This window comes from Zosterops lateralis, assembly GCF_965231275.1.
Source record: "Zosterops lateralis genome assembly, chromosome: 1".
In the NCBI taxonomy this organism is placed as follows: Eukaryota; Metazoa; Chordata; class Aves; order Passeriformes; family Zosteropidae; genus Zosterops; species Zosterops lateralis.
In genome coordinates, this window is record NC_139762.1 from 51,053,469 (window position 1) to 51,077,863 (window position 24,395).

Consider the following 24,395-nt stretch of genomic DNA (forward strand, 5'->3'; position numbering starts at 1 on the left):
TTGTTTTAACAAACAAGAAAAATTATCAGTTTAGTAATTCAACACACAAGAAGAAAGCACTCAGTCTCTACACGGATGAGTATAAATCATTCAGTTTTGCATAAGTCTTTATGTTTCTAAGAGAAAAAGAGTTCTGCTGAGGTAATAACTGATTCACCTTTCAGCAGCACAGCCAGGTCCCCAGAGTTCTTCCATTTTGCTATGAAAAATTAACATAACTGGAAGAAGTGTGCATGAGGAAGAGATATGTAAAATTAAAACAACTGAGAGGGAAACAGAATTTAAACAACACAGCAGCAAACTACAGCACAGAGATGCCCACAACAACAACACAAGCCAAACAACTGTCCAATCACAATTTCTCTCTCATTACTTCTAGTCTCCTTATTATTAGTATCAGTTTTAGACATAAACTTGCTATTTCACAGATATTAAGCAGTATTAACTTCATGCTCAGTAACTGGCCTACAGGACTAAATTAAGATTAGTTCCACTTCTGTCAAAAATCTTTATTTTCCTAGATTACAGCAAAGGCATTCAAGAATATCATACAGAGAGTTACTGAAAACACTGATAGGAAAATTGCTGGCAAAGATTATAGAAGCTTTGTATTATTGTAGAACCACTTCTAATACAAACAACACAGCTTATTATATTTACTAAAGAGCAGCTTGACATTTTCTTCAAAATTAAAGCCATTCAAGTCCTGTTGCAATCCAGAAGACCAGGCTGGATTACACCAGACATAAGAGCAGCTGCTAAGAAATGTGGACATGCCTACATGACTTTAATATTTTGTGAGTCAAACAGATGAAGGAATTTTGCATGAGTTTTTGAAACTACGAGGTTGTCAAATCCCAATCGCTTTTCAGAACAAGCGCTCTGAACACTCACTTTAGCTTTGTGAGGATCAGCAGTAAAACAAACACCCCAGAAACCTTCATTCTTTTCAGGGAGGTATCAGCAAGAGAGTTCATGTATGTTCACTTCATCATCCAGTAAGTAAGGGTTACCCCCACAAAGCAATTCAGAGAAAAAAAGAAAATAAAATTAAGATCTTGTACCCAACCCCACACATTCCCCACTTGTGCTAAAAACTGATTAAGTTTTAATTGATACATTTAAGCCTTTAGATTTGATACAACTGCTCTGCTAAGTCACTCAATTTTAGACAAACCATTTTAGTCAGGGAAGGACTGAAGCAAGAGACTGAGGTGCTATTACAGCATCAGCCATGCAGCTGCTATGAAAATCCAGGCATAACTCAGCTCAAACATGTTTCTACAAGTCTGAGATCAGAGACACTTTTAGCAAAAGCCAGCTGAAGATTAATAGATAACTTCTTGTTTCCCTTTCCATGGCATAAACTCAAGAAAATCACAGAGAACCACTGGGTTACAAGGAAAACACAAAATTTCAAAGCCAAATTCATAAACAAAGTGTATAGTCTTTATGCCAGTGTAAAAACCTCCATAACTGAGGTTGCTTTTAAATTTCTTTCTTTGCATTGATAGAGGTTGGTTCTGAACAGAGTATTATTGGTTACTATAAAAAGCAAGTAGAACAGCAAGCAATCATTGTGGAAGAGCGCATAAAGAAAGGAAATGACTGCACAAATAGAAACATATTCTGCCCTTCTTTCAAACTGAAGAGGCAATCTTTGTAAATATACACAAATGCATACAATTACATGTATCTTTCCACATATGAAAAAGTGTATTATGTACCCTTCAAACATGTCAACAGATACATTTACTTCTATTTCTATGTTTCACACAAGCACTAACTGGAACATGAGAAGTCCTATGAAATAGGATATTGAATATATGCAGGACTAATACTAGCAGACAGAAGAGGCTGCCTTGATGTATTCAAAGTGACCTTAAACAATTTGACATTGAAGTGAAAGGATGGCTTAGAGTGACAGAATCTTAAGAGAAAGTGGAACAGTGTCTGAAATGTAAATAAAAAGTGCATGCTCTAACACCTCAGTATCTTTTCTGAATAGAATCTGTTCATAAAGAAAAAAACAAGAACATACCGTGCTGCCTGGTAACAACAGATCCATGTGATTAGAAAAATAAGACATTTTCACAGTTTTAATATGCATCTGCTCATCTAAAATCCTGCTAAAATACAGGAATTCAACAAGCAAAAAGATTGCAAGAGAAGCAACTACAAAAGACCTTGGCAAATGGATGCCAGGAAAAGGGCTTCAGGTTTTGCCTGGTCAAGATACACTACTGGGGCTGAATCTACTCACAGGAAAAAAAAAAAAAAAGTTAAATATATATACACTTTCTATTTTATGAAAAGACAGATTATCCTGAGTCATATGGTATTTTTAAAGTGTAAGCATACTACACTTAATTATTTAATATTCAACATAGTATTTTCCTGTATTCACTTGCTAATACGTGAGAAAAAAAATTCCCATTTTATAAAAGGATTACAGTAGCCTCTTCTGATATATAATTACTTACATTTGATCCAATGGATATTCAGTAGCCACCACTTTGTTAAAATAAATGAACAAAACTGAATCACAGTAAGCAAAGATTTTTTCATAAAATAATGAAATGTGACAGAACAGCCTAGCCTTTACCTATCCTTCACAAACTTCAAGCAATTATTTTGAAAATACTTATTAATGATGACTAATAATGGAATAATACAAGAAACACATTTGTAAGATCCAATTTACTGGTGTAAGACAAATTTTAAGTCACAAAGTCATTTTCCTCAAATTTCCACATAAGACCTATATGATAATGATGCCAATCAACTACTCAAATGTATTCTAGGAACCTGTTGAAATCAACACTGTAATTTTTATGTATATAACATTAGAAAGACTTTGAAAGCCAATCTGAACACTGCGATCTGGACATTGTCATTTATATCTTAGATAAACAACCACATCATACCTTCCACAGTATTATAAACTCTTCTTATCAATGAAAACATTTTAAGATATCCTCATGGAGATATAAATCTTAGTTGTTATAAATTAATAGCAATCAGAATCTTTAAACTCATCTTATTTTTCTCAAATTTTCTTTAAATATTAAACTTGGACAAAAGATTAATCTGTTCTATATGGGCATAAATTAACTCCATTGTTTAAAACAATCCCTAAAAATGCTTCTCAGGTTATGTTTTTTAAATCAGAGCAGGGAAAGCATAAGTTTATGTCAAAATTTTGGCATTTCAAATAAGCAATGCACACATACAACAGAGAAGTACACCACTAATCTTTCCATTCATTCTTTCCAATGCTATCTGAAAATTGTTGCTGTGTGTTTTGACGAAAAAAGTAAGTATTTTAGGAAACTTACTCAGCTCTTTGTCTAAATCACTGTGAAAAATTACACCACTTTGATACAGTGCAGCAAAGTTTTCTGACACTTTAATACTTGGCCTGAGAATCTTCTTAAGATACATAAAACAAGAAAAGTAACACAACCCTTTCATTCTCTCAATGGAGTTTCAATACAAATGTTGAGTAAACCCAATTCATCCTCTCATACCATGAGGTCTGAGGAAAATAAATGGCAGCTCACCATACAATTAGTTTGAAAAACGGACATCGATTTCTGCCAAAAGAGAAGAAAATAGCACAAGATGTATGAATATTTTATCACTATCAAATGGAGTTAAGAAGAGGTGGCTATAAAGACAAGTGGCCTACAGCAATATAAGTAAGTTGAGTAAGAATAATTCTAGTAAATCAAGTAATAGGTTTTCAAACAACAATTCAAAACAGGAACTCAAAACTTGCTACACAAAAGTACTAATCTCTCTTGAACAGACTAATTGAAGTTTCCTCCAAACAGACTAAATGCCACCAGGAGATGTTCTGTATAAATACACCACTAACACTGACTTTTACAAGCGAGTCCTGTGGATCACAGCCTCCAAACTAATAATCACTAAATGGAAAAGAGGGTACACAGCCCTTCCCCCTCAGTATTAGTAGTGCTGTTAGGTCTATTGTTCCTAGAAATCTAGTTAATTTTATTGACTATTTCTCTTTTTGGCATAAAGCCAATCTTGGCATGCAATTCTGAGCTAGCTTGTAATACTGCTTGTCAGATGGTGTTACTGTTGTAGGAATGACTAGGCTCTTCAGTATTAGAAATTACATAATATCTGGGTAGGAACAGACAAACACCATAGATTTAATTTTCAAGAATCTCACATTTCGGGGAAAAAAAACATGAAACACTGAAACAACAAACCACACAAGAAGGAAATACATGATCATCTGATCTCACAAAAAAGGTACCTCGCAATTAAAAGCACAAATAAATCTAAATTACAAGAAGTATGGATGAGAACTTGGTAATCACCACACAGAAACAAATTTTTTCATTCACCTCTTCAATAGTCTCAGATCTAGAAAATTCCTCGAATAATCAGCTTGTTTCTGCTCCCACTGAAATGAAGGGGAAAAAACCCATCTTAAGCACAGGCTCCAGCTTGTACTCAAGAGACTGAACTCAGTGTTTCACAAAAAGAGGCCCTCTGAACAAAGACAACCAGTGCAGGTGTGACAGAGTCTGAACTGTTTGGATTGTGTAAATATTCTAATTCTTTTCCAGACGGACTTGACCAAGGCACAACAAAATCTTCTCCATCTCCAAGCAATTTTGATTGAAAAATCGAGAGCAGATATAGGTCTGAAGGTAGGTTTGCTTGTATGCATGGTTCCCCTCTTATAAATTAGAGAGATGAAATGAAATCTACTTCAGAAGGAATATCCTGACAAGAAAAAAAAAAGGGGAGTGGGTGGGGAAAGAGAGAAAGAGGCCAAAAGAGGATGTGGAAAGACTAAACTGTCAATTGTCAAGACATTCTTGTAAGGAGGACTGATCTTCAGACCAATTACAGCTGCAGCTGAAGCTCATCTGCAGCTGTTCTGCTTTCCAAACTAAGCTGGTTGATAAGCAAAGCTTCCTGAAATAAAAGTCCACCAGACTACAAGACCTGCTGTACAAAAAGACTGAGCAAATATGTCACAGTTACTGCTTTGAAAGGGGTGTAATCTTTTAAACACAACTTCTGAACACATGTACTTGGTATAGGATGCAAAATGCATTGCTATCTTCATAGTAGATTAAATACTCAGCCTAACCAGTATCAAATATTCTGAGTTATTGAACTACTACATTAATCCAAGTTGACCACCAAAATTACCCCCTAAATTATTTACTTACGAAATTAACAAAAACAGTCCTTATTTTTGAACCAACAACTCCCTTGCAGGAGCAAGGAGGAAATGAGTAACTAATAGACAGCATACCCCTTCTACAGCTTCATTCTGCGCATCTTTGAGAACATCAGGAGAGGGAAAAAGCCAGTGTTTTACCATTACCATTATAATCAGCACTTAGTGTTCTGCTGCCCTGCTTAAGAGACATCACCAACAAGAATATATTAAAACCACTCAGAAGAAAAAACTCTCAGAGGTTCTACTACTACACATGTCAAATTTCTATCAGACATTCAATTTTTACAGACTTGTTTCACTGAGTCAAAAGCAATGTCAAATCTAGTGCTGCAAAAAATCACTAATTTTAAATCTTAGGAAAAGTTCTGACCCTAAACAAATGTTATTTCATCTTCCCATCACTATAAAAGAAGTATCTTAGAAACACTCAGCAGGCTACTAAGGGCTTCTCCCACCATGCCCTGGAGCATGGATTCTGCAGGCACAGATAGAAAAGATTACACATTGATGCTAAGATTACATGCACAGAAAAACTTTTCTACCTCCTTAGAAAGTCCAAGAAGCTACAGAATTGACTGGTTTATAGCCTCCAAAAGCTGTCCTTTCAAAAAAATTAATACAGAGTAAAATTTTATATGCTGCAGTTCCAAATCAGTGCCAGCAACAGCTATAGACATCAGTTCACAAACTAACCTCATTAAAAAACACAACTCTAAATTTTCTAGAGAAAACCAGCAGAACTACTTAATGATAGGAAACGTGTTCAGTCATCATTTCTATCATATGTACAGCAAAGTGTGCAGACCACCACCTTCTCAAGCAGTGCTGACTTTCCTGAGCAATACAAGGCTACAAGAGGCAAGGCAGAGCAAAAGAAGCAAAACAAAGGTCATCGAATCCATTACATGCCACCTTATAGGTGAAATAAAAAAGAATTTCCTTTCTAAATGAAGTCCTAAAGACAAACACCAAAGCTATAATACAACAAGAGACACATCTCCTTCAAATTAGTTTTTAAAAATCCTTATACACTACCTGACAGAAACAAGTTCCCTAGAAATTTCCAAACTCAGTGCATTTGTCCAAGGAGGTGAACCCCCTTCCAGCATCTTCTAACAACACCCAGAAGGGGGACATACTGGAAAATAGCTCTCTTCTACCCAAGCTAGGAATTAAAGCAAAATCCACTGGAGACATTCTCACTCCAGCTGGAAAATTACACAAGAAAGTCAAGAACAAAGTACTACATAGAGAATGACAATTGAAAAATTTCCAGGTAACTGGACATGATTATCAATAAGACCTGAAGCATAATGCCAGAGACTAACAGAAAAGAAGAAGAACTTCTGTTTTCTTTGTGTGCATTATGGACTCAAAATTTGACCTATTAATAAAATCTTTTTAAACATGTGCTCTATTAAAGATAATAGTAATCAGACCTGAAATACAGAGGTAGTCTTAATAATTACAGAAGCCAGTTTTCCAGACAACAGAATGTTCCTGCTATTTGCCAGTAATAATACATAGAAAAGGCCAATCTTCAAAACAAAACCATGCATTCTTAAAAACCATTAAGCGAAATAGTTATGGAGCAATTTTGTGTCTAAAAAAGTAAAAAGCTATCTCTAATCTACCAGCAGCAAAAGCACTATCATAGGCAATAGGATACGTGTAGAGTTCCATGTATCTGGATTTTGCCATACTTTGTCTGGTGTAAACCTGTTGAATTCCAGCTCTTAGGTCATCCCATATCTGGTCAAGACCAATCTGTTTAAGTCCATGTGGGTTCTGACTCCTATTCGATGACATTTTGTATTTCCTTTAAAGTCTTCCAGTGCAGCAGCCTGAGCTCTTGTTATTCCTCCATCAGAATCACAAGTCAAGTAACATTCTAAACTCAGTTGCAGCAACTCAGCGAGATATTCTTTACACACAAAAAGTGATGTTTCCCAGGAAGATAACCTGCAATAGGAAAAGAAAACATATACATTATATGACAGTCCAAATTTATCCTTATTAAAGACACAAATTTTATTATTTCACTGAAATATTTTCATTTACACAGATGATAAATCCATCTTAAGACGGGAAATACCAAAACCAAGAACCATAACTCTGCAGTCCAGCAATTCACTACAAAATGAGACAGTACCCAGAATTATCCAAAGGCTGTAGGTACTTAGACCAGTGCAGCTGACAACAGAAACCTAATGCTAACAACAAAACATAACATTAAAAAGTTTTCCAAGGAGCAGACATTATTTATCAGCAATGGAAAACAGTTTTTTCCCATTCAACAGTAAAACTCCAGTACTTCTGAGCAACTCTGGGTTCTGTGGTAGCTCATTGTTTAACAAACATCCTTATGGATATGGAAGATTAACTGGAAGATACTACAAATAACTTTTTCTTCAGTTATCAGTAACTCTTCCAGACTTGAGATTCTATTACAGGTAACCTGAAAGGCCAAGGCATTTTGGTACCAGAGATTTTTTTCTATCTGGCAAGCATAAGCTTACATTAATTTCTTTGCTAAGTAGAAGAACACCACTTCCTTCAATGTCATTTTACCAGCAAGAGAACATGGTGGGAAGAAAGAACTACTAATAGGAATACACAGAATAAATATTGAATGAATTGTGAACTAAACAATCAGAAAGTAAGAAAATGCACTACTCCCATGAGTTTTAGATGCACAAACTTTAGGACATAGTGAATAGATGGCTACCAATTCATCAGCCTTGTGATATAATGGAAAAGGAACATATTCTCCTGGAAAGGCCCACTGAAAACATCAAGCAGTGAAGATCCATTTTTACAAAAGTCCATAAAAATACGTTTGCAATTTTAAGATGTCTTATCCCCCAAAGTGACAAAATTAGGAACATATCAGAAAATGACAATGTAAAAAATTAGCCCACAAATAAGATTTGTACTAAGTCACGACCAACTTAATCTTACTGGAGTCTTTCCATTCATACACGGAGTTTAGAAGAAAGATGGAGAAAGACTTTTTACTAGCAACTGTAGTTACCGGAGAAGGATCAATGGGTTTAAATTAAAAGAAGGTAGATTCAGAGTGGATATAAGGACGAAATTGTTTACTGTGGGGGTGGTGGTGAGACACTGGAACAGGCTGCCCAAGGAAGTTCAGATGCCTGATGCTGGCAGTGTTTAAGGCCCTGCTGAATGGAACTTTGAGCAACCTGATCTAGTGGAAGGAGTCCTTGCCCAAGACAAGGAGACTAGACTAGATGATCCCTTCCAGCCCAAACCACTCTGTCATTCTGCACCCTAGAGCTCACTGACTGGAATACTCAAACCACAGTGAAACATTATGGCTTTCCTTTCTTCCACAGACAATACATCTTTATGATAAATCTGTCATCCAAGGCTCATCTGAACCCTTCTGTAATATCAAGAATAGTATAGGCTGAGACCAAAGAAATCCTATTATTTGTTCTTGACCTCTGAGCAGCAGAAAATAAAATATAATATATTCCTTCAGGACCTACTGTTAAGTCATACTTCTAGGCTATTCTATGTTACACTCCAGGCTGCACAGAGTTTTGAAGATTAAGTATTTTGTTATACCCTCCCTGACCTCCACCCAACTATCTGAAGTTCTCTTCTGCCTTTTCTTCTGGACCCTAAAAAGACCAGCTGAGATAGAGACATTTTTTCATTCTTTTCAGTCAATGACAGCCTTACTACAGTAACACAGAAATTACCACTTCTCACAGTCCTTTGCTTTCCCATCACCCATACACATTTAAATCTCAAGCTCTAAGTGAAAATACCAAGAAGTATTTTCATTATGTGAGTCTCAGCAGCAAGTACTGTCTCATTTTAATCTGACATACAACTGATTATGTAGCTTGTTTTCTTTTTTACAGGGGAAACAGATAGTCAGAGGATTAGGTGGAAAAGCAAGAACTCAATCAATATCCATCTTAGAAAACACATGCCTAAAAGTCAACCCTGCCATTTTTGTTTCTCTAATTTCTCTAATTAATAAGCAAGCTACTTATTAAAGACACATGACAATTATGCATCATAATGCTGAAGGGCAATCTAGATCATACCTTGTCTGCATTTAACATCTTTAATTTCTGGAAATTGAACCTGCTGCAGTACTACTGACGATGGGCTTCCAGGACTGAGCAACAAAATCCAGGAAGAACAAAGGTCCACAAGTGGCAATTCACCTCCACTGTGGGAAATACTCTGTGCATGCTACACACCCACAGTCTTGGACTGTGATCCTAAGTCAGCATTGCAATAAAAGCAAGAAAATTAATTCAATGTCTACAATCCAGGAGAGCAGAAACACTTTGATTTCTTAAATCTGGTACTGAAGAAGACACAGTTTTGGAATCTGCAACCCCACGACAACTGCAGTACATGTAAGAATTAACTGACTGTCACTTGCTTATTCATCTGCCAATAGCAAGCAGCCTGAGGTTAGTGTGCATTTGTGTAAAAACATGTTGGTGCATCTAATACAAAATACTTCATTGCTGTGTAAGAGCTTCTAACAAAAGGCCAATCCCTTGCAAGCTAGCAGAAAGCATAACCAGCATGTGTTGAGTCTCCTCCTCTATGATGATGGAAATATTTAATTCTCTTCTCTAATTAAACATCTCCCAGTTTTTATGAACTCTGGTGCATCTATGAATACTACCTTTTCCCAGTATCTTTTCAATTCAAGGTGTTCCTCACTCTTTATTAATTTTCCCTTCACTTCCCCTAAAGTAAACCTCTGTATTTAAGTCAGGATGTAGCTACTAAAAACAATGCTATGAAAAAGAACTTAATTTTGGTTTTTATTTTCTCATGCAGTCCACTGTATAAAAATATTCTCTGTAAGTCATAAATCCACTGTATTTGACACTACCTCACCATCTTCCAATTTGAATTTTGCAATTAAACACATGAATAGAGAATGACAATACCATCTTGCTAACTTCCCAGACTCAAAACAATTTACTTCTTCCAGTAAATTACTGGTTAACAACCAGAAAATAGGGCAATAGATGAATAATTCTATAAGCTACTATCAATTTTTTCCAGATTTATTCATGTGCAGAAAAACAGAAAAGTAGTTATTAATATATTACTTTAACAAGAAAAAAAATCCAATACATAAGAATTCTTTAACTACAAAAGCATATTTATGAAAAGATTTATTTGTACTTAGAGGTTAAACTAAACTACGGTATTAAATTTATAGAAAGAGCAGGGCTTTGTTACTTGGCACAGCTGCTATTATATGTAAACATATGAAATTCTATTTCATGTGAGAAGTGCTATTATCCCTGATTCACACCCAAAAGAACCTCAAAGGTCAAATCAAGTCCACAGTAGTTACACTACATCTCTTCACCCAACATCCCAATCGCTAAAAAGAGGGAGAGTCCCTAAGCCAGATTTCTCAGTGCCCAGGCTGTGCGCAACTGCCTGAATTAAAGCCTCGCCATGAAGTCATGACCTTTAAATCAGTGAGATCCCTCCCTGGCAAAGTGCTCTTGGCAGGACTGTGCACAAACAGGTCTTGAACTGACCATCACTGCGCCTTCTCGCCCTAACAGATCAGACTTGCTGCTGACCTGCTTCAAGGATAAAACCAGCTGCCCGAGTTGCAACATCCACTCTGCGGCTTTGGACCAGAGAACCCAGTTCATTACAGCTTTGGACACAGCTATATTTGCATGAGAAATATTTCTCCTGCTGTTTCCAGACAATATATGCACAATTTGATGCAGCAGGATGACAGTGTTCAATACCAGCCAATCTTTCCACCCTGCCCTGAAGTACTGCAACTAAAACAGTCCAAACAAAAGGAGGTAACACTTCTGCCAAAACTTTAAAACGGCCTCAAAGGCTTTCTTCAAATAAATGTTATTCCCTCTTTTTTGTTACTTGGGGACACACATCATGACAGATAAACCTCATATGCAACGAAACACATTGCATTAGAAAATACTGGGCTTGTTTTTATTGATAGTCTAAAAATAAAGAATATTTTTTTAGATATCCCACCTCTTTGGAAAACGATGTGTATGCTGGAAGAGGTCTTCAGGAAAATATGACAGTTAACCCTGCGTTCATCTAAAAAGCACAATAAATCCCATGAGAATTTCAGCATCCCAAGCCATCTGCTGGGGCGAATATCTAATTTTTACATCCCAACACAATATAACTTTCAGCTTTACAGCTCCAAGGCTGGTGCATCACCTGTTGTTCTCCCACAACCCTTTATTTCTAAATTACATACTTCAAGATAGTTTACTTCAGTAATTACAGATAGAATTTGAACTTGTCAGCTTCTTGCACAGTAAGAACTTACAGGTTCAGAGCAAGGTTTCCCAGCTGACGCAAGAGCCCAGATAGCACTGTTTTAAAGATGCAATAAAGAGGCACAACCTCTAGACTTATTTTATCTCTTGTCTAATTTGAAATAGGAGGAGAACATTCTTGTCATGTCTAATAGTATGAGTTTAAATGACTGGCTTTAATCATACTAAATCCAAACCCATTTGGGAAGAGAAGGAAATTTCACAAATAAGCTATGGTGGAAAGAATGTCACTAAAAGTAAGTTCAAAAACCTTCAGCATTATGAAGTTTCCAAAGTTGACAAATATATGTATTAAAAGTCAGAATTTCACCTTTGTACACTGCCTCAAATCCATTTTCTAAAACTGAATGCAAGTTCTCCAGTAACAAGAGTGCAGCGCTAGTTCATTTGCACAGTGGCTGCAGGTTGGTATCTTTCATAAAAATTGGTGCAGTGACCATGCTCACTTTTATGGCCACTAAAAGAAAAATATCAGCCTTCTTGGCTAAAAGAATAAAGCATAATAAAAGTTTAATCTTTGGCTTTAAAAGTGACTACATTTAGTACAGGCACACCCTTAAAAATGCAGGATGAAATTCCTCTTGTTAAACTCTTTTCTCCATATTTTTCAGCCCAACTCCTCTAACTTACTTTATTCTGCTCTCCTTTAGTGGTATTTCAGCAAGTCTGATCCAGAAATTCAACAGACGCTCTTGTGTTTACCAAACAGCAACACTCAATAAGGTTCCTGACCAGTTTTATTCCCTCAAAGTCTCTTCATGGAGCCAAGGCAACTACTCAGATTACTCCAGATATTCAATACTGATTGAACACTCTATGACACAATCACACAAGTATTTTAAAAAACCTGAAACAGAAGAACACTAAACACTACCTTTGGTCTAGCACAAGCTGTGTGCTTATTCTTATATTATTTTAAAAACAACTTAAAACACTGCATGCTAATTTATACCCCAGCTGACATAAATTTCAAAATGGCTATAGTTGAAGTGACCCTTAGGTACTACCGTATCAGATTATTTACTAAGTTTTTGCCTTACAATTCCCATCAAAAAGTACACCTATTTTTCAGCATTAAGCTTGACATAAAACATACCAAAAAATAAACCAAACCCCTGTTGCAACCAAAGCAGTCAATTCAATATTCATATATCCTCTCTTACCAAACATGGACAGTTTCAGAGACAGGAAGGACACTGCCAGTGATTCAGCCTACAAACCAGGCTTAAGATTCTTCATGAAGGCATGCAAACACCTTTTGAAAAAGGCATGCAAACACTAAGTACAGAGCTAAGAACAATATACCTCCCTCCACTGCTGTGGAGTTAGCCTGTAAGATACAATCTACATGATTAATTAGATATAAGTGCTGGGAGCCTTGCATAAGTATATACTTGTATACTGATATAGGTATATACTTACATGAGTATTTAAATATAAGGTCGTGAGAGATTCAAAATTTGTTTGTTTTCACGTTTTACCTCTTTGCCTTTACAATTTACAAGCTATCTCCTTGAAATTTTTTCCAGGTTAAAAAATGCTTTAACTCCTGAAGGATGCAACCTCCATTCCAGCACATATTTGTCTGATAGAACAGAAAGAGACAAGCGAAATATTTCTATTTTGTTCCTATAATCACTTGCACACACAATTTATTATTTCAAAGACACCTTTCATATCCATGTACCTGCAAATTAATATTGTGCTTATTTGACTTTGGCTGAGGTTAGCATTATGAGCTCTAAACTGTAACATTGCTTAGTTGAGCCATGGTCCTACATGCAACATTATAGAGCACTTGTATTTCTTCCCAGAATTATTTTAAGTCACTTAATATAATGGCTATAAGCTAGGGAGACAGTTTATGCATTTCACATGACACAATCCTTAAAGCAAGACTAGGAACAAGCACAATGTCTGTAGCACTTCACATGCTACAAATGTGTAATTAATCAACATCTGGAGAACCTGCCTATAGCAGACATTTTCACTGTGCCCCAGCAAAATTACACAACTACTGTAAAATATGGTTACTCCAGAAATCAGTACCAGAAGATAAATATTAGAATTTTTTCTCCCTTTTCAATAAAGATTTTTAAGAGATAACTTACAAAATTTACAATGTTCAGTTCCTCTGTATTATTACAAAACAGAGTTACATGTAGTGTGAAAAGCTTTAGCTCATCTTATTTTCAAGGGAGTTAAATTCAGCTCATTATGAGAAAAGGCAGAGATTTATGCATGCATTCCTCCCTTCCAAAAGTTGTCTTTGGGTGGTAAAAAATTCTGTGCAGCATTAAAAAAAAAAAAAAAAAAAAAAGCAGAAGCAAGTATGTGTAATTTGGCAGTAACTTAAGACCAAGTTGTGTAAATTTGGTGTAAATTTTGGGTGGTTAATACTGTATCTCCCTAATGATGACTTCATTTAGGGCTTCAGTGCTCTCCCCGCACCCCCTCCTCCATGTTTTACAGCTCTGATCGATGATAACTAAAGCACTGTAATTAATACACTCCTACATTACTTCATGCGCCAATGATACAGTTGCCAGCTGAAAAAATAAAACAAAGCCTGGACATGTTCTTCACAGCTATAAAGACTCTAAATTTCACTTTTATGTTCAAATTTAAACATGATATATGGAAGTAATTTGGAATTGCAGTTTTCACACTTTTCTTATTTACTTAAATTATCCATGATTCTGTTCACTAAAAGCCTTTTAAACTGATGTGGATTATCTGGATGCCTGAATACAAGGATTTTTCTAAAATATCAGTAACTATTCCTCAGAAGAAAACCAAGAAAGCTGGAGGGTGCCACTTTTTCCCTTCTCTTTGCCTATTCTTTTACCAGCTCTCCAACATTCTTTCTTTATTTCATCCTTTCGGCTTTACCTTTGTCTTCCTTGAACAAACAAGTCCAGCAGCTTTTGACAGATATCTCCCTACAATAATGCTGTAGCTAATACAAAAACCCCCAAACAACCCACATCAATCCCCAACATATACAAGCTGCCTCATAAACAAAGGCTAGATCTAGACTCAACAAGGTTTGTTGTTGTATTCTACACAAGCAAACTCTCTGTTTTGCAATTCCACCCAAAGTAAACCCTGGTCAATATTTAGACTCCCACCAACAATAAGCTTCACGATCATTTCACTGCATCAACATCAATGTGGAAAACAGTGCAAGGGACCATATCCTTAAGTACTACAGGTAAAACTTTTTAAGTTTTGCTTGGCCATCTTCAGAGAGAGTTCACTTTGTTGTTGATGAAGTAATCCTTATGTGCAAAGTTTGCAGATTGCTCCTAAACTGAAATGCTCTTTCTAACCTAAGGTCTTGCATATTCCTCTGTCAAAAACAGGATGCAGACCCTATAGTATTTTTCAACTGAGCCTGCAGTTAATGTGCTTCATAGCTTCTTCAAACATTGATTATGGTCAGCTTTTACACCCTGGAAAAAGGAATGCTGCAGATTAGGAGAAGAACAAAGAGAATCAAGTCAAGATATGGGAGCAACGAAGAGAAGGAAGAAAGTTTTACAGAAGTGTAGTGGGTTTGTGTGACCAGGTTTTGGTAGTGGCAGGGGGGCTACAGGGGTGAGTTCTACAAGAAGCTGGCCATAGCTTCCCCCAAATCCAAGAGAGCCAATGCCTGTCGGCTCCAGGATGGATCTGCCACTGGCCAAGGCTGTGACAACCAGAAATGGCAGTAACATCTCTGTGAGAACATATTTAAGAAGGAAAATAAATTATTCCACAGATGTAATTGCACTCAGAGAAGACACCAAGGTCAGTGGAGGATCAGGCACTGGAGTGGAGATTCCCGTGCAGCCTGCGAAGGCCATGGTAAAACAGCTGTGCCCCTGCAGCCCATGGAAGACCACAGGGATGCAGAGATCCACTCACAGCCCACGGAGGAGACCCTTGTCCGAGCAGGTGGATGCCTGAAAGGAGGCTGTGAGTCCCTGGGAATCCCATGCTGGAGCAGGCTCCTGGCAGGACTTAGGAGCCTGTGGGGAATGGTTACCCATGCTGGTGCAGGCTGTGGCTGAAGGACTGCACCCTGTGGGAAGAGACCCACATCGAAGCAGTCCACAAAGAGCTGTAGCCCATGGGAAGGACTGATGCAAGCTAAGTTTATGGAGAGCTGTCTCCCGTGGGAAGATCCCATGTTAGGGCAGGAGAAGGAGTCTTCTCCCTGAGCAGTGGTAGAAACAGCCTCTTGTGAACTCACGGTGCCTCAGCCCATTTCCCTGTGCTGCTGGTGGGGAGGAGGCAGAGCCCAAGAAGGAGGGAGACGTGGGGGAAAGGTGTTTTAAAAAATTGTTTTACTTTTCATTAACTTGCTCTGATTTTGATTAATAATAAATTCAATTAATTTGCCTATGTCCAGTATGTTTTGCCCATGATAGTAATCAATGAGAGATCTGTCCCTGCCCTTGCCTCAACTCATGAGCCTTTCACTGTATTTTTCCTCCCCTGTCTACTTGAGGGGAGTGATGGAGGGGCTTTGGTGGATACCTGGCATCCAGCCAGGGTCCAACCACAAGATTAAGAGCCTTGAATATTCCCACTTTCTCTCTGGCTTAAATAATAAATATGATACAACCTGCATAACGAACCCAAACAAAAGTCAAAACAAACAAGAAAGCAAAAACTAAACAAAGCCAAATGAAACCCAAATAAACACAAATATTGAAGGACAACGCACATAAAGATGCAGAAAAGGAAAATGAGGGAGGACAAGCCATGAAAATTGCTAGATACCCAACACGCCAAGCAGAAGATACAGAAATATATCTTGTTTTCTTAGAAAGGGAAAAAGAAAAAAGAAACAAACAAACAAATGAAACAAACAAGGAAAAAAAAGGGGGAAACTGAACAGCAGCAGGGAGTTAAATCCAGTGCAATTCAGAAGGAACAAACACAGAAGGCTAGAAACTCTGAAATACCTTGGGCCAGTTTAGAGACCCTAATGATCCTGCAAGGCCAATTCTTACACATAACCGTTTTCCCCAAAAGATCTTACCAGACATCAAAACTCCAACTAAATCCAACTTAATAAGCTAAAACATCATAATCCTACTGATCTCCACCAAGAAAACATTAGTGTTGTCTTACAGTTTGATCCAGACCCAGCATGACCTCCAGGGCATATCCTCCAGGACATTCCTCCAGGAATATCCAGGGCAAGCCCCTGAACCCTAACACAAATCCCCCAACATTATAACAGCACTCCAAGCACCACAACATACACTTTTATATTGCCCTGTTAAAGACACCAACAAAAATTTTCACCATTAACATCTTGCTAACAAGCAAAAAATAATTCTGGCTGGAATCTCTTCCAAACAGCTGGCTAATTTTACAACTTCTTCCTTCTTGTTACTTGTGCAAGAGCTTGACTGGTCAATGCAATCCAGTTTGCCACTTCAATTTATAAATAAAGATGACGGTCACACCGATCAATCTTGTGAACACTCTGATATTTTCAGACATTCGAATGTACCACAAGAGCACAGCTTAAGTATTTAAGAGTTTCCTCCTATATTCACCTTCATGCTACTGTTTCATTCTGAGGTGACAAATAATGGATAAATCAAGGACTGTTGCAGTTACTTACATTCATTTCCTGCATGTGACAAAATCATGACCTGTGAAAGCCACTCTCTCTTTATTTTCTTACTTTCTTTTTAAATCGTGTCTACATTAAGTGCACAGATATATGTGCTAGTGATCTTGATTCCTGCTGTGGTGTAATGCTGCAAACACTCTTGGCAAAGAACAGTAGACTTCTCATATATTTCATTCCAGATCCCTAAATACAGTCAGCCCAAAAAAGAATGACAACTTTCTCTTACATTAAAGAGAAATAATTCTCTTTCTCTAGATTAAAATCTAGAAAGGGATTCAATTTTTCTGGTTCAACTATCAAGTCTGAATGCTCGCAGCCTCAACTTACAGCAAAGAATTTATACCTCACAAAAAGTTAGTTCTGCTTAAATTCAGTATCATTTTCAGGAAATTTTTAATCAGTTTTGATTTCTAATGACTGCAGCAGGCACCCTTGGTATAGAAGGGAAACAATGTAACTTAATTCGTAGAAGTTAAAATTGTCATACATCCCTAACACCCCACATTTAAAGCTTCCTTCTTGTTGATTAAGCTTGCACCATTAAGTTTTAAAGCTAAGCCTGCATTAGAATCTAACAAAATCAATTTAACTATTTAAGGATATAAATTTCGATTTTATACAACTCCTTTTAGTGATGGTATCCTAGCATAGGCATGTTTTCAGAAATACAACTTTTCCAAAGTTACCTCTGAAAAAAAGAAAGTAAGAGAAGAGTCTGTTTTCTTAAGAAAACGAAAACATTCTAAAAAAGCATTTTCAATTGTACAGTGAAAAGTCTATCCTCTGGCTACCCAAAAGCAAGCAGAGCATTTGCCCATGAAATTATTACCATGAAAAGCAAGATGAAAAGACTAACAGCTAACAAGAAGAAATCCTAAAATCCCTTTTCCCCCGTAATTCAGTCCTTTTAACTTTGGATAAAACTTCCAAGTGACAGTCTCCACTGTCTGTGACACCAGAGGAGCTTGCAAACATACATATGAAATTAAGTTGAAATTACAGAGCAAAACAGGGTGAACTAAGGTCAGACCACCAGCTTTAGTTATGAACTCTAATCCATATTAAGATACCGTACAATCCAAAACACAGAGCAACAAAAAGCCAAGTTACATCAAATGCATATTAAAAATACAAGTTTCTAAGTTCAGTTATGTTGAGACTGCCTTACTAATACCCCAAACTTTTGTAGGTCCTTGTTTCAAATTTAAAAGCTTCACTTTTGTCTACCTTGTATATTAATGAATCAAATACATCTGGGTTCCAGTAGCAAAGCCACCAGTCTCCAATAAAATGGGAGAAGCATGTGCATGGCTTCAAAAGATAAGTACATTATCAGAGCAGAGTGAAAAGCTCCCTGCACTGCAGAAACTTTCCATCATCATGATCCTCACCATCCTACATGTAAATCCATTTCTTCTGCACAATAACACCAAGCTTGAGACATACAGCAACATAAACTAGAGCAAATCTAATGAAAACCAAAGACAAGGAGAATTTTATATCACCTTTAGGTACTTCTAATTTAAAGAAAAACAGAAGTCAATGGTATTGAACTGATATTTAAATCTAGTGCATAACTAAAAAGATGTCAGAGAAAATATATTTTCTTAATCCTTTATTCTTAGTCTTGCTGTGAAGTAATGCCTTGTATCCACTAGATCAAACCAAGGCAGGGAACCTTCTGGCACCAAAACCAGAAGAATCCAAAGGGAAAGAAAATGAATACAATTTTTTTTCCTGAGATTTTGGAAGACCATCACATTGAAGTTATACTGTTTATTCAAGAACCATAAAACAGTTTGGGTTGAAAGACACCTTTAAACATCACCTAGTAACCACCTCTCTGCCACAGACAAACATCTTGCACTAGATCAGGACGCTCAAGCCTGGCCTTGAACACTGCCAGAAATGGGGCATCTACAATTTCTCTAGTTAACCTGTTCCAATGCCTCACTACCCACCACAGTAAAGAATTCCCTCCTTATAACCAGTCTAAATCTGCTGTCTTTCCACTTAAAATTTATGTCCTTTGTCCTGTCACTACAGGCATTCGTAAAAAGTCTCTTTCCATCTTTCTCATAATGCCCTTTTATGGACTGAATGAAAGCCTCAATAAGGTCACCTGGAACTGTCTCTTCTGTAGGCTGAACAAGCCCAACTCTCTCAGCTCTAGGAGAGGTGTTCCATCACTCTGATCACTTCTGTGGCCCTCCCTTGGATCTGCTCCAATAGGTGCATGTCTTTCTTGGGTTGGATGCCACAAAGCTGGATGCAGTGCTCCAGGTAAGGGTCTCACAGAGGGTGAGAATCACCTCCTTCTTTTTCACAAGTTCAGGATACAACTGGCAAAGAAAGTAGTGCAATTTTGGAGAGAAAGAGACACCAACTCTGGCAAAAATTTACATATGACTCTATATCCATTCCCTGAAGTGCAAAATTTTTCTATTTTCCTATTTCTATGAAATTTTCTATTTTCACAGTAGCCTTCACTCGTTTTTCTACAGTTCATAAAAAAAGGATTTGCAAAACACTACATTAAATAAAGTGGAATGTAATCAATGTTTGATTTAGTTAAAAAAATGCATTTGATTTTGACTTGTATTATTTATAATAAGAGGTAAGGGAACAACAGGAAGAGGCTCTCTCTTGTGACATCAAAGGTTCTGTAGGTAAAGAGAAAGCTGATGGAGAACCACCCACCAGGACACAGATCATTTCCTAAAACAGTGCTCTTTCCAGAAGCTGGGATAATGCAATGAGTGTTTAAATCTGCGGTTACATTAAAGGCTACAAGTTACAGCACTACAGCAGGGCACATCAGCTCATAGCAATTTTATTACCAAGTCATTTAGTCATGTCTGTAACAGGTCTGGACTGCAGCGCTGTCGAAACACGAACAGTCAATCTGTTCTTGTTCTAGTAGTTCTTCTATTGAAAAACCTGCAACTCTTACAATAAAACAGTAAGTTACTCATGTAGACAAGCTCAACATGTCTCTATAATTTTCCAATCATTGTATTTTCTTACTGAAAATTCTCCTTTATCAAGCAAGGGAAACAGTGGTCTCCATAACAAACCAAAAAAAAATAGTAGTTTAAGTTTGCAGGCTGTATAGATTGTAGTTAGACCTCTAAATGTTGGTTCCAACAACCATTTCTTTTTACATGGAGATAAGCTTGAAAAATACAGTTAACTAAAATTTTTCTATTCATGTACTCTTACCTAAAAAACATGCTAGCACCTAAATATTCTGTTTAAAATGAGATCATGCATTCCTAAAGCACATGCAGAACTTCCAAGGCCAAGTTTTCCATACACTTCTTTTTTCCAGGTCTGTGCAGCAGGAAGACTGTATCAACCTGCAGGCTGCTATGACTGCCTGTGCACATCCTCCTGATATCCCATCCAAGTGGGACATCTGCCCTGCTTTCCTTCTGATGCACAGAGACAGACCCTGTTGGACAGCATGGGAAGTACAACAGCAGAGTTGGTAACATACTGACCTCTTACTAGGAAATCCCTCACTTCATGTTCATAAAACAATTTTTTGATGTTGAGAGTGGTGTAATCAAGTGGAACATCTTTAAAGCTGTTTCATCTACTATAATTTTGTGGGGTTTTTGATTAATTAAAAAAAAATCAAGCTTCAGTGGCAAGAGGGAAGATTCCAGGTATTACCAATTCATGCAACCACTGGCACTCGGGATATGACTCATCATTAAGTTAGGCCCCACTGAAATAATTGTAACTACACAGAACTAGGCACCACCTAAGAAACACAACAGATGAAAAGCAGTACTCCGAGATCTTAACATACAAGTTGTAGGATAACACTTTTTAAGCTGACTATCTGAGAACTTTCTCTAAGGGTTCAGTATTGTTTTCATAACAACACATCTAAAATCCAAGAGCTTGCATCAAGACTACAAATAAGCTAAATCAAAAAAGAGGCACCCCCAAAGCAGTATCCAAATAAGGGTGTGCATCCATTTAGCTTAAATGAATTTAGGTTATTTCAATTGAAGCAATGCGATTTTCTGATGCTGACAGTCCGAGGAAGAGGCCCAAGTTTTAAGGCCAGTTCAAACCGGCCTACAAAGGAGTGAGGTGGAAGAAGAATCATTTTGCTAAACCACCACCACTGTTTTGTCAGCCAAGGAGCAGAACGCATATGCCTAATTTAGGTGCCCAAACTAAGACTGTTTTCTACATGATGCTTGGATAAGCAATGGAAAGTTTCCTCCAGAGACGTTGTTAACACAAGGTGCTGAACCAGGATTCCAGAGTTAGGTGTACAAATGGCTCCTGGGATTAAAATGCATTCACCATGCTGCCATGGGGCAAGCGTGTCCAGTGTTTAAACTGCACCTCAAATGCGTGCTCATGAGGTGACTGTGAAATGTAACCAATCTTAAGAACCAAAGCAACTAAAACAGACACAAAATAAGAAGTTGTACAAGAAATACTGCAAACAAGAAGTTACAAAGCAGACGAAAAAGACTTCTTTCTGGTCAAGTCACCATCAGAGACACCACGTGCCAATGCCACAGGGACACCTAACCATCAACAGAGAACATTACAGCAGTTCATTGTGAGTGAAAGCCACATACCATGGTACCTGTATAGTATCTTACTGCTTCCCCAAAGAGGAGGCATCCCAAATACATTCCATATCAACTAAGTACCAATTCACAATATGGTATTACAAACATTATTTGGCCTAATTCAAGCTATGTAGTCAATGGGTATATTCTAGCCCCTGTGGACTCTTCCTCCCAGTCCTGCCAAAAGGATTTCCAATACAGAGTTTTTTCTCCCTGAGTAGCATCAGGGCATGTGTCTGTATTAGGGCTGAGGTATGTGATTATGTATGAACACATGTACCAAGGGAAAGGTTGCTGAGGAAGTCAGTAAAAAAGCAAAACAAAATAAAGCAAAACAAGTAAGTCATCTCTGCCTTTTCAGTGTTTAACTCTACCCCAGATGAAACCAGAACTCAAGTATTCAGATAACCTAGGGTAAAATTCCTTACTCCTCCAAGGCATAGCTAGAAGATTCAAATACAAAGTGGGGGAGATAGCATATAAATCTACAAAGGAAAGGAGTATGTGGAAAGAAGAGAGTATTAGGTGAGATGATAAGGAAGGTTTTAATGACAGGAGAGTAAGATCAGAAGGGAAAAAAAAAACATGAAGAAGGAAATGGTTACTGGGAAAAAGAAAACTGGAAGGGGAAAGATAACAGAGGGATAATGATGGTGCTAGAATATAACTTCAAGAAGAAACAAGAAAGATGGGGAAAGGATCCCAGAAAGGACACAGATAGCTTGCAGTGGCAAAGTTATGGAGAAACAAATGAGCTAGTTATTTGAAACAACAAAATATGCAGGACTAGTCATCTGGATAGAGACAATAAACACATTAACGGACAAACAAAAGGTTACAGGGGGCACCTTCTCTGGTAAGGCCACAACAGTAGGTGGCAACAAGGGGAAGCCTGGTGCACAGTCCTTGAGAGCAAGAGCAAGCCAGAGAAGGTGACAAAGACGAACTGTGGCAAATATCCCCCAGCCACGATGGTACCGGGAGCACCAGGGAATTTCTCTGGGTACAACCAAAAAGCTCCTAGACACACACGAGTATCGCTAGGGATTGCCGGGATACAACAGGGTGAAAGGAAGCAGCACAGAAAAGGGCAGGGAGGACAGTGAGCAGGTGAACACCCCAAAACAGTGCCCGGAAAGGTTACGGACAAAAGCTCGCAGGGAAAAAGAGGACAGAGGCGTGGGACGAGCAGGGCCTGGGAAGGCTGGGGTGGGCAGTCCCGGGGCCGAGGGGCACAGCGAGGGCTGCGGGAGGAGCCCGAGGGCCGGGAGCCACCGGGGCGGGACGGAAAGGCCGGGGCAGCACCGAGGCGCCCCGGCCATGCGGGGCCGCGGGCACGGGGGAAGGCCGGGGAAGGACGCAGGGAGGGAGGGAGGAGGGAGCGGGCAGCCCCCCGGCGGCCAGGCAGGTCCTGCGGGGCCGGGGCAGCCCGAGGGGCGCTCCCGCTCCCCGCCGGGGGCGATGCGCTCCGAGTGCGCAGTTCGCGGCCTCCCCGCTCCGGCCCGGCCGCGGCCCCGGGGCCGGATCCCCGAAGGGGCCGAGCGGCCACCGCCGCCGCCCCCGCGCCCCGGGGCCGGGAGCGCGCCCGGGAGAAGAAAGGCAGGCGGGCGGGCGGGCAGCGGGCGGGCGGGCAGCGGGCGGGCCGGGCCCGGCCGCCCCTTCCCCCGCTCCCCGCGGCGTGACTCAGTGCCGAGCCCCGCGCCGCCGCCTTCGCCTTCTGCCGGGCCGGGCCGGGCCGGGCCGGGCCGGGCCGGGCCTCGCTGCGACACAACGCCGCGGCCTCCCCGCACTCACCAGCATCGCGCGTCCCGCAGAGTCAGGGCCACGTCCGCCCGCCCCTTCCGCCTCCGCCGGGCCCGGATCCGCCGCCGCCGCCTCCCCCCGGCGCGGCCCGGGGATCGCCGAGGCGCCGCCCCTCGCTGCCGCCCCGCCCCGGCTCCCGGCTCCCGGCGGGCGGGGAAAGCGGGGCTGCGGCTGCCCCTCCGGCGGGGCCCGGCGGGCCGGGGATCGGGGTCGGCCTTTGGCGGGTCCGCATGAGCTGCTCGGCGGGGGAGGCGGCCCACCGCCATCTCCCCGGCTGCCGGGCCCGGCCCGGCCCTGCCTGGCCCTGCCCCGGGGGTCGTTGCTTCGAGCCCTCCCCAGGACAGTCCAGTGCCAGAATGAGCTGAAAGACTTGGGAGTGATGGTTGATGAAAAACTCAACATGGGTCGGCAAGTGTGCGCTCGCAGGGCAGAAAGGCAATCGGACTTGGGCCACATCAAGAGCCGCGTTGGGCCAGCAGGGCGAGGGGGGGAATTCGGCCCCTCCGCTCTCGTGTGCTGAGAGCCCACCCGGAGTGCTGTGCACAGTGCTGGTGTCCCCAGTGTGAGAAGGACATGGAGCTATTGGAACAAGCCAAAAGGAGGCCGTAAAGTTGATGTAAGGATGGAGCACCTCCCCCATGAACACAGGCTGAGAAAGATGGGCCTGCTCTGCCTGGAGAAGAGAAGGTTGTGTGGAGACCTCAGCAGCCTTCCAGTATTTGAAGAATCCTAGAGGGAAGCTGGAGAGGGGCTCTTTG

At 39.7% G+C, this 24,395-nt stretch overlaps 1 protein-coding gene across 2 annotated transcripts in view; it reads right to left on the minus strand.

Moving 5' to 3' along the window:
- The window catches only part of CUL1 (cullin 1), a 53,772-nt gene extending 30,072 nt beyond the window's left edge, over nucleotides 1-23,700 (minus strand). For both annotated transcript variants that reach the window (XM_083867319.1, XM_083867318.1), the window contains exons 1-2: nucleotides 23,629-23,700; nucleotides 6,903-7,195 (exon numbers count right to left, since the gene is read on the minus strand). In XM_083867319.1, the coding sequence (XP_083723445.1) occupies nucleotides 6,903-7,042 (140 nt within the window). In that variant the 5' untranslated portion in view covers nucleotides 7,043-7,195; nucleotides 23,629-23,700. The remainder of the gene's footprint in view (nucleotides 1-6,902; nucleotides 7,196-23,628) is intronic.
- Nucleotides 23,701-24,395: the final 695 nt, after the last annotated feature.